This window comes from Drosophila erecta, unplaced genomic scaffold (genome assembly GCF_003286155.1).
Source record: "Drosophila erecta strain 14021-0224.00,06,07 unplaced genomic scaffold, DereRS2 tig00000000-arrow-pilon, whole genome shotgun sequence".
NCBI lineage: Eukaryota > Metazoa > Arthropoda > Insecta > Diptera > Drosophilidae > Drosophila > Drosophila erecta.
In genome coordinates, this window is record NW_020825194.1 from 7,787,605 (window position 1) to 7,797,269 (window position 9,665).

Sequence of the window (9,665 nt, forward strand, 5' to 3'; positions counted from 1 at the left end):
AAAATATATTAAAATATCAAAATTACATTAGTTTACTTTCGTATACAGCTCTGCATTTAAGGACAAAAAAAAAACAACATATATCTTTTAAAAAACTTATCAAGTAGGGTATACAAAATGTTTAATAAAAGTAAATGTAATGTACACTAATGCTGCGTTCTCCCCTAAAAGTTTCAAATATAATACTATGCGCTAAAAATATTTTATTGGGGCCAGAATCAACAGTGAACGCAAAACACGCTCCAGAAATAAATCGTACATCTATGTATAAACAATCGAGCGAATATCAAATGTATAATCAAGTGAATAGAAAAACGTCTCCTTCACAGCGATTTCGGGATCAATAGTCAACCAGTTTCTTGAGCTTTGGCGGGGCGGAGATGACGACGCGTCCTCGATTCGAAGATCCGCCGCCACCGTGACCGTAATCCGCCTCACGATCACGGTCACGCACACGCATTCTTTCGTTCTGCTGCTGCTGCTGTTGTTGCTGCTGGTGCTGATGCTGCTGCCTGTACCGTTCCCGCTCGCGATTCCGCTCAATGCTGCGATCCCGCTGCCTCCGCCTCCTGGACTGACTCCTCCGGCTACGGGAACGGCGCCGATCCCGACTGCCACTGCGCCGTCGACTGTGGGAACGTCGCTTCCTCTCCACGCGACTTCCGCTTCGGGAGCGCGAACGCTGCCTCCGATTGTACTTTGGACTGGGTGTCCTTGTGCGTCTCCTTCTTTCCGTTCGGCTGCTGCTGCGTCTGCTGTGCTGTGTATCCGGCGGTGGCGACCGCTTACGACTGTGCGAACGGCTGCGACTGCGACGCGACGAGGACTTTGCCAGCTGGCTTTCCGATCCCACAGATTCCGCCTCGCTGCCCGAGAGCTTTCCACTCGAGGGCGTTCCGTACTTGTGACGCAGCTCACGGCGCCTGTGAATATGTAAATGTGAGAGGACCGCCAGAGCCAACCACATCCAGATACCCACCTTCTGCGCAGTTTCAGGGCCAGTTCACGCATCTCGTCCTCGCGCTCCTGCTGTTGCAGTCGTTCCCGTTCTGTCTTTTCGATTTCCGCACGCTTATCGGCTTTATCTGCAAAACAATTCAGTCTTAATTACCTAATTCAAGGGATTTAGGAAGGCGCTTGGTGAACATCACACTACACTCCAGTTGGCTTACATTGCCGGTTCAAAAGGTTCTGCATCTTTCTCTTAAGCCGCTCGCGCAGATTGGGCCGTCCGCCGCCACCAGAACTCGGATGTCCGGAGCCCTGTAAAAGCACATACTTATTTAGCAAGTCTCAGGATGTTGTTGTGGTTTTAAGGGAGCAGTGGGGGCCGTCGAAAGTGTGGTAGGCATTGGGGGTGGTCAGTGCGTCCATGATGGGCTGTCAGTCTAGGACTTCTACTCACTAACAATAGGAAAAAGCTAGCTTCGAAAACCGAAGCTCACAAATACCTGTGCAGACTTATAATTTGCATGATGCTTTCAAGTTCAATAGAATTAATTAATTTATCTAACTGGATTCGGATCAAAGATTTCTATATTAAAACTTGAAATATGTATCTGTAAGATGACCAAGCTGATTCTATTCGTGCCATTTTGCTTTGGTGAGAATTCAAATTTTTTAAAGACTTAACCCATGGGAACGAATCACGAAACTCCATTGCATAGCAACAGATTGAAGAAAAAGCAGACAAACCGGCCAGGAATTGCAATGGTTTTATATATACAATGGGGTGGTGAATGCATCCTTGATTGCATCGCAATCAACATTGCATTTCAACGCAACTGAATTGCTGCAGTGGTATTAAAAGGGGGACATAAAACAATGTATCAACAAATGGACATGCAGGGATGGTTGCTAGTCAGGTTTGGAACGAGAACACGGTGCTGCCTGCTTGGGTCCGAATGTTGCTCATTGGATTGGATGTCGGATAGCGGGAGGCTGAGACGTGAATTTTGTGGTGTACTCCAGTTGGGTGGGGCATGACACGCTTGGCTTTGCTTACTGACTTTGGTTTCGGTAGCAGAACTATATTTGCCTGTTTGATTACCCGTGCTGCTCGATGACGACATGGCCGGCTGTAGGGCGTGGGAACGCTCCGACCTGAAAGAGAGATTCCTTAATGAGAAAATGGTTACAATTACACGGATACAGGCGCTAGTCCTTGGCTGTTCTACTTTACCACTGTCTGCAGCACACAAACTTACGCAGTGTCCACTTCCATATCATCGGACTCCTCAGCTCGCTTTTCCAACTGTGGCTGTTGCTGCTCCTCGTTGTCGCTGCCTTCGCTGTTTTCCGCTCCCGACGACGATGAAGACGACGTGTCGTTGGCTCTTTTTCGGCCATAGTAGCGTTTCAGTGGCGGTGGTGGTGGCTCTACCACTTGTGGTTGCACAGCAGCGGGAGCGGAAGCTGTGATGGGTTGGCTTAGATTGAGCACTCGCGCAGGTATGGGATAGCTGATCATGGGCGGCGTTGCTTTGGCCTGCAGCTGCTGCTGATGCTGCTGCTGGAACATCTTTACCGCCGTTACAGTGGATGTAGTAGTAGTGGTGGTGGTATTTAGGCAATAACCACCCACTGTCGCCACTGGCGGAGGTGAGGTCTTCTTCTTAACCCGACTCCTTCGGCCGGAGCGGGATCGGGAGCGACTTCTTCGCCTGTATGAGCTGCCACTGGAGCTACGAGAGGAATAGGAGTAGCGCTTCCTAGAGCGCTTGTAGCTTGGACTGCGCGCCTTGTAGCGTTTCCAGGAACCGGAGCGCGATCGACTGCGAGACCTAGATCTGGATCTTGACATAGAGCGGGATCTAGATCTTGACCTGGATCTTGATCTGGAGTAGTACCTTCGCCGGCGACGAGAACGCGTCCTGCTCCTTCTGTGATAACTTCTACTGCGGCGACTTCTCCGACGACTGCCACTGCGACTCCTTGAGGGCGTGGCACTCCTAGAACGAGAGCGGGAGTGCGAGCGGGAACGGCGTCTGCTGCGCTTGGACGACTCATTCATCACTTTTAACTTGTCCAGATTATCTTTCACCTTTTGAGCATAGGAAACCGAGGATGCTGCGGCGGCGGCAATAGCCGCACCGCTGCTAGCATTGATGCACGATTCACCCAGGGTCAGACCGGGCTTCGTCAGGCTGATGGTGATCTTGGAGTGCGGCTGCATTTCGTCCTCGCCGCCAAACGAGGTAATATAGGTTATCTTCTCGGGACCTGCTTCCGCGGGCGAAGGCGATCGCGATTCGCTGTCCTCCTCCTTTTCCTTGTCACCGCCCTTACCACCACCCTTTTTGTCCTTGTCCTCCTTAGCCGCATAGCTTGGCGGACTGAATGGTCTATTGGCGATCCTCCTCTCCTTCTGGGCCCGACGCTCGCGTCTTGACTTGCGCCCGCTCAACAGCATCTTCTCCTGCTCCTCCTCGCGCGCAATGCGGAGGGCATCTGCCTCGTCAGCATCCTTAGTGAGGTGTGAGAAGAAGTCATTGCTTTTCATGCCGTAATTGCGCCCGCAGGCGTTAAGCTCGTGTGCTTGAGAGTTATCCAGCTTGCCGATGTCTATCGACACATCCATGTCGATGTCAGAATCGGACTCATCACTGCCTTCCCCCTTTTCCCCCTTCGCAGCAGCTGCCGCTCCACCAATGACAGCCGAACTGGCGGCTCCAAAGGGCTGAGGTCCAATAGTCGCTGCATCGCCGGTATCGTCGTAGGAGTAGCCAATTGTTGCTCCACCCGTCTTCTGCTTCTTCTTGGCCAGATTCCGCTCGGCCTCTAGTTGGGCATTGGCCCCGAACTGCTCCTCCAGGTAGAGTTGGTGCAAGAACTTATCCTCACTGACGTTGAGAAAGTCATTTTGCGCCAGGATGCGATAGCGCTCGTAGTTTAGCTGGCGCTCCTCGAGGCTCAGCTCAGAGTCACCATCCGCTCCCTCGGCGTTGGCCTTGTTCACGGTAGGGATGTGATCCAAATGGGCGCGTACATCGAAGCGGTCGATGAGGTTGTCCTGCTGACCCTGCCAAGGCACACTGCAAAAAGTACAAATCACTTAGCAAAAAACGTCGCCACGCAACGAGAAAGTAGAGGGTTTTAAGCTCCAAATGAATATCACTTGCATGATTGCGGCTCCATCGCCGGCGGCGGCCACCGCGGGATCCAAGTAGATCTTGCTACGCCGGCCATGCAGCTGCAGGAACTGGGTGGGATCGGCCTGGATTTTGTCGTAGAAGTACTGCCGCCGCTCCGCCCTCTTGCGGTAATCGACGATCAGGCCACGGATCTTGCGCTCCTGCTTTCTCGCCTCGTGCCACATCCTCTACTTGTGTTCCGTGCGATCGCCGGCTGGCAAATGACTTGGCTTCACAAGAAAAAGGACATTAGCACGCCCGGCAAAAATATGACCCTATACCAGCTAAACCAACGATATACAGTATGACCGTGCTGTAAAACCCCGAACTAGTGGTGGGAGATACAGCGACGTAATAACGATACAATGTACACTCAAACATCGATATATATAGAAGACGCTTGGCAGGACATTTTAAAAAATGAAAAAGCGGTTAAGTAGGTTAAGTATTGTCAGTGGCTTTGCCAATCGTAGTCTTATTATGGTTTTATTAAAAATAAGTGAACGGAATACTTGTTGGTTTTTGAATAGTTAAGCTCCAAAAAAAATACCCTCTATGCTTGGTTTTCTGAACCACTTTGAACGAACGAACGTTATTTCCGGTCGACACTGGCAACGCCGTGGAGCCTGCGCCCTTTTGTCGGTGGTGGAAACAACAAAAGGACAATAAATAACAAGCCAAACTGGAATGGGCCACAACACAACAATTGTCGCTCGCCGCCTTTTGCGGCATCGATTTTGAAGGGGAACACATCCACAGCCACAGGCACAGGCACAGCTACATATATCGAAAGGACACCCACGGGGATTTGCGAGTGCAAGGATCAAGGAGCAGGGAAGGGAAAGCGACGGCAGAACGAGTAAAGCTCGTTTTTCTGGAGCAGTTTTGATGTCCTCAGACAGACGCTACTATTTCGGAGCGGATTTGGAGGACAATGAGGGTGCCATTTGCAAGGACAACGACAACGATAACAACAACGAACAGGAAGTGGATAAAGACGATCCGGATGACTCGGAGTTCCTGCAGGATGTGCCCTACTCCTCGAGCAGCATTGACCGCAGCTCGGTGGGCTCCATTCCGTGGGCGGACGATGCCATCAAGAAGAACCTGCTGGACTGGGAGCGGGTGGAGCGGCTGATGAGCGGGGAGGATCCCTTGGCTGAGCTTCAGGAGCCGGAGTTGCGCAACGAGATCGCCGACTGGCACCGAAAGTTCCCCAGCCTGCTGGGCCGCAGGACTCGACCGCTGCGCCACCACAGCTTCGATAGTCAGACGCGGGAGGATATTGACTCGATTTCAAATCTCAGTCTGAACTCCCTGGACGACGACGATGATGAGGAGGCGGAGGATGGATTTCTCACACCCAAGGCAGAAGAACCAGAGCAGCCTCATCACCGCTCCTATTTGCGTCATAGCCAGAGGAAGCTGGTGGATCTACTGGACAGGGATTTGCGGGTCACCTCCGTTTCGGTTAGACTCCTCAAACGGCAGCGCAGCCAGCAGAACCAGCCCCAGCTGCCCATCTCAGCCACCACCCAATCCTCGGCTCGTCTGCGCATGCCGCCCATCCTAAATGTGCTGGACACCAACCGGCGCTTTCGGGGATTGCTCAACAACCGCAGTTTCGTTCAGCTAACCCAGGTGCAGCAGAAGGAGCAGCTGCAGCATCAAAACCAGGCCAAGTCTGCCGTGTTGCCACATCAAAGCCATCGATCATCCGCCTGGCACATGCCAATGGCCGCCAGTCGTTTCTTTAACAACAAAAACGCGGTAGTGCTGCCCTCGCTTAATCTGGGCAGACATAGCAGGGATTTGCTGGCCACCACCACGGCCACTTCGAGCCAGAGCAACTCCAGCGGCGGCGGCGGACACAACAGCCACGGCCACAGCAATAGTTCCTCCAACCGCTCCACGCTGCATCCGTTCGGAGCGACCAGCGTATCCAGCAATACACCATCCACTGGGCGCTCTATCTCGGCGGCAGTGCATCATCCGCGATCTGAATTTGCGCCCAGCAGCGCCTTTTACATACCCTACAGTGCCTCGAAATTCAAAGCCTTCAAGTAACCTCAAACAATAAAACTGATCTCAAAAGAGTGTTTTCTTACTATTCTTCTGCTTTAAAAGTGGTAAATTCTAGATATTGTAGGTATGATGATAGTCCTTTCAATGTTTTATATAAGTTCTGCTTGCCAAAGAACAGAGCATACAAAAATAACGCATTTTATCCTTTGTTTTAACGAATTAAAATTCCTATAAGACGAAAGTTCTCTAAAACTCCTGCAAGTGACGGCATATCCCACTAAAGACCCATATTATCCAGGCGCAGGCGTCCATCGTGTTCTGTGAGGTAGAGGGTGTCGGCTAAACATTGCTCTGTGATCAGCTCCTCCACGCGATCGTGCATCTGGAGAGGAATGTATAATAGATGTTAAGCTTCCTGGGAACAAATCAAGATATGTTACCCCCTTGGCTTTGTGCTCGACAAGCACATCGGGATACTTGAAGGCGGGTCCGAAGTTTACGCTGACCGTGGCACTTTTGTGTATCGAGATAGCCGGAAAATAGCTGCCGGCATAAATGTCTTCGAATGCCACTCCCTGAGATTGGCCGTTCTTAAAGAACTCGATGCGACTGCCCTGCAGGATGTGCAGATTCTTTAGGGTTTCTGTGATCTTGTCCTTATCCTCGTAGTACAGATGCGACTTGAACTTGACCAGGGGCTGTTGAATGTAAGAATGAATAGATTGAACAAGATTGCTAATTAGGGAGGGTCGATTTGTAAAGATACAATAATATGCAAATACAGGGTTAAGGCATTATATAGGCTAATTATCAAGTTGACCTACATCATTTTACAATTCAAAAGATATATCTGGTTTGATCAGAAAAGAGAAAAACAAGAATTTTGTAGGAAGATTAACGATCTGAGCCTACCCGATCTTTAAATGTGTTGGGCAGATAGTCGAGCGACGCCTCCTCTGGCAGTTCTATAAGGAATCCTAAGGTATCGCCTTCCACATAGGCCTCACTGTAGTGTTTGCCATGGCTCTCGGTAAACTTCGTGCCCTTGCGAGATCGCCAGGAATAACCGAACTTGTCGTATCCCAATGGAGCCTGCAAGTTACCGTACTCCCTGCCCCAACCAAGTCGCGTGGCAGCTCCCTCGGGCATTTCTTCGATGGTGATCTCAAAGTACCAGCATCCCCGGTTCACGGCTAGGAAAAAAGAATTGATTTAAATGTGATTTCTTTAGGGAGCTATAAATATGTATATAACGTTACAGTGTGTGGCTCGGACCATGCAATATCCACGTTCGCCCGTCACTGCCAGCCGATCCTCGCTTATTTTTAGCTGTGGTGCCCGATCGTGCAGCGCCAGGAGTACAGAGTGGGGCACCAGAGTGCGGTAAAGCCAGCCAGGAATGGGTTTACCCGCCCAGTCGGAGCTTTCGTCGAACTCCTGACGGAATGGCGCATGTGGATCCGGTTCGGCGAGTATGTAGCGATAGCCATCCTTGTTGAAGGGGTGCTCCAGTGGATAGCCATGTGGTGGCAGTTTTACATTGGCCGTAATATCGGAACTGGGCCGACCCTTCTTGCCTGTGGGTCCCGAATCCGTGCCAGGGAATTTCCTTTTCTGTCGATTGTTTTTGGAGAGGGTCGCTGGAAGCATGAGGGCAAAGCATTAGTTACAAATCCCATAAGTAAAATAATACAATACAATCAATAGTCCTTAAGACAGCATAACTAGTGCGTGATAGTGATAGAGGAGTATTCACTACGCTTGGAGTAAATCTTGGGGCGTATCTGCAATGCTCCCCAAAGAAGCTATTTCCAAGGAAATTCCTTCACCATGGAAATTGATTCTAGCTACATATGTAGGTGAGTGGGCAAAGTTCGAGGCGGTGATGTTTCCGGGCTTACACTCCTCGTCCGTAAAAGATGACGCCATGGCGGGAGGAATGAGCAGGAGCTGGAGCAGGAGCAGGTCGCAATGGAACTGAAGGAGCGGGGGTCTTGCAATTGCGTAGTGCTCAAAATCAAATCAGAATCAATTCCCCCGAAAGAGAATCACACACACACACACAAACGCACACTGACACACTGACGAAGTGTTCCCCAAGCGTAACTATTTGTTTGTAATGAATGAGCCAAGTTGAGCGCCTCTGCCAGCCCCACCCCACCCCACTTCGCCCCGCCCACAATCTGACTACGTGGGGCTCTCTCTTTTCTCTCCTTGCGCGTGTGTGTGTGTGCGAATCTGAAACTACGATCCGCATTGCGATTTCCAGTAGTTGTTGCTTTACTCTGCCAAACACTTGCGAAAGAGCATGCGAGAGGGAGCGGCGAAGTGTGCTTGTTTGTTTGCGGAGAGTGTGCTAGGCGCAAACGGCGATAAATAGGGAGAGCGAATAGGCAGCGAAATAGACGACACAAAAACCACTGTGCCAAAATCAGCTGGACGACCAGTGTTGCCAGTGTAATTTGCCCGCCTAAAGAAAATTCCTTTAGCTTTTCCCCCCGAGGGTTCGATAACACATGCGGTCAAGATTATAGCGCTATTTTGTAAACACAGTTACTTACATGATTATAAAATAGTAATACACTCACCTTGAGTATATCCATCGTCGGTGAGTCGCAGGGCGCCGCTCTTGCTCATGCTCTCGTAGTTGGGCTTGATGATCCGCAGATCCTGATGGAACAGTCCGTACATAGCGCCAAATTCTGCGTGCTCCTCGTAGGTGAACAGAGTCTGCACATCCTTAACCAAAGATCGCTGGACGGTGCTGTACCAGGATTGGGTGAGCCTGCGCGGCATGGTGGTCATGGCCTCCCAGTACTGTTCGATGTACGGTATGATCTCCTTGTCCTTGCTAAACTGTATCTGACGACGTCCGTCCCTGGAAGCCGCCTGCTGCATATTGGCAATGGCGCAGTGGCACATCTGGGATATGGCTGGCGATGGAGATTGTCATTACCAAGAGGGTTACGTCTGGCCGGCTTCTTTGCACTTACTTGCCTGACTCTTACGAAAGCTCTCCAATCCGCTGGCAGAGCAGTTTTTGCAGACGAACACATAGTTGGTGATGAAGGGCAGAAGTTTGCCCTTACCGAGTTGGTAAGAAACGCAGGTCTCGTGCACCCACCGAGCACAGGTGGCACAAAGCAGCTCCACAATGTTGAGATTGCGCTCCTTGCCGCTAAAAACAATCTTATCAATTGAGGGGCCGACCAATCAAAGGCCATACAACGAGCTCACCAGTAACAAACGCCGGCTACGGATCGCGTTTCCTGCGATTTATCCTCCTCCGCATTGAAATTCACTTCGGAGCTGGACTCTGTGGGTGAGCTGGTGTCCATTTGGCTGTCTTCCATGGCAATGATATAGATTTTCAGTCAACAAACAGCATGTAAACAAAAATTTGCGGCCTGCAAGAAATTCGGTGGCTGGCCAGAGTGACCGTTGGCTGGTAAACAAATGGTGTGTTTGCAAATACCAGAACGCCACCTATGAGCGATAACGATAGAC

The 9,665-nt window shown here is 50.6% G+C and overlaps 3 protein-coding genes across 5 annotated transcripts; 1 reads left to right on the plus strand and 2 right to left on the minus strand.

The window, feature by feature from the left end:
• Nucleotides 1-186: 186 nt before the first annotated feature.
• On the minus strand, nt 187-4,479 carry LOC6554696 (CLK4-associating serine/arginine rich protein). 2 transcript variants are annotated; one of them, XM_001981920.3, is made up of 6 exons: nt 4,122-4,479; nt 2,208-4,034; nt 2,010-2,103; nt 1,173-1,263; nt 980-1,085; nt 187-923 (listed from the first exon to the last, which is right to left on the minus strand). In XM_001981920.3, the coding sequence occupies exons 1-6, from the start codon at nt 4,316-4,318 to the stop codon at nt 341-343; spliced, it is 2,898 nt and encodes a 965-aa protein (XP_001981956.1). In that variant the 5' UTR covers nt 4,319-4,479; the 3' UTR covers nt 187-340. The 2 variants fall into 2 exon arrangements, with proteins under 2 accessions (XP_001981956.1, XP_015008912.1); XM_015153426.2 differs by lacking the exon at nt 187-923 and having other exon boundaries at nt 1,008-1,085; nt 2,006-2,103; nt 4,122-4,418.
• Nucleotides 4,480-4,482: 3 nt separating this feature from the next.
• LOC6554697 lies at nt 4,483-6,221 on the plus strand. The gene is made up of 2 exons (XM_001981921.3): nt 4,483-4,569; nt 4,664-6,221. The coding sequence occupies exon 2, from the start codon at nt 5,022-5,024 to the stop codon at nt 6,198-6,200; it is 1,179 nt and encodes a 392-aa protein (XP_001981957.1). The 5' UTR covers nt 4,483-4,569; nt 4,664-5,021; the 3' UTR covers nt 6,201-6,221.
• A 9-nt stretch (nt 6,222-6,230) lies between these two features.
• Nucleotides 6,231-9,631, minus strand: LOC6554708 (set1/Ash2 histone methyltransferase complex subunit ASH2). 2 transcript variants are annotated; one of them, XM_001981922.3, is made up of 7 exons: nt 9,396-9,631; nt 9,152-9,336; nt 8,747-9,091; nt 7,418-7,798; nt 7,071-7,351; nt 6,599-6,856; nt 6,231-6,540 (listed from the first exon to the last, which is right to left on the minus strand). In XM_001981922.3, exons 1-7 carry the CDS (start codon nt 9,509-9,511, stop codon nt 6,436-6,438), a joined length of 1,671 nt encoding a protein of 556 aa, XP_001981958.1. In that variant the 5' UTR covers nt 9,512-9,631; the 3' UTR covers nt 6,231-6,435. The 2 variants fall into 2 exon arrangements, with proteins under 2 accessions (XP_001981958.1, XP_015008909.1); XM_015153423.2 differs by lacking the exons at nt 8,747-9,091; nt 9,152-9,336; nt 9,396-9,631 and adding an exon at nt 8,060-8,296.
• Between the last annotated feature and the right edge of the window lie 34 nt (nt 9,632-9,665).

Bases quoted from the DNA above. Each gene is read 5' to 3' on its own strand.
- LOC6554696 (XM_001981920.3), bottom strand. From the start codon at position 4,318: ATGTGGCACGAGGCGAGAAAGCAGGAGCGCAAGATCCGTGGCCTGATC. The intron at 1,264-2,009 runs GTCAGTAAGCAA...GTGCTTTTACAG, and splicing joins GTTCTGCTACCGAAACCAAA to GGCTCCGGACATCCGAGTTC. The intron at 1,086-1,172 runs GTAAGCCAACTG...ATTGTTTTGCAG, and splicing joins GAACCTTTTGAACCGGCAAT to ATAAAGCCGATAAGCGTGCG.
- LOC6554708 (XM_001981922.3), bottom strand. From the start codon at position 9,511: ATGGAAGACAGCCAAATGGACACCAGCTCACCCACAGAGTCCAGCTCC. The intron at 9,092-9,151 runs GTAAGTGCAAAG...CTCCATCGCCAG, and splicing joins CTTTCGTAAGAGTCAGGCAA to CCATATCCCAGATGTGCCAC. The intron at 6,541-6,598 runs GTAACATATCTT...ATTCCTCTCCAG, and splicing joins TCGAGCACAAAGCCAAGGGG to ATGCACGATCGCGTGGAGGA.
- LOC6554697 (XM_001981921.3), top strand. From the start codon at position 5,022: ATGTCCTCAGACAGACGCTACTATTTCGGAGCGGATTTGGAGGACAAT.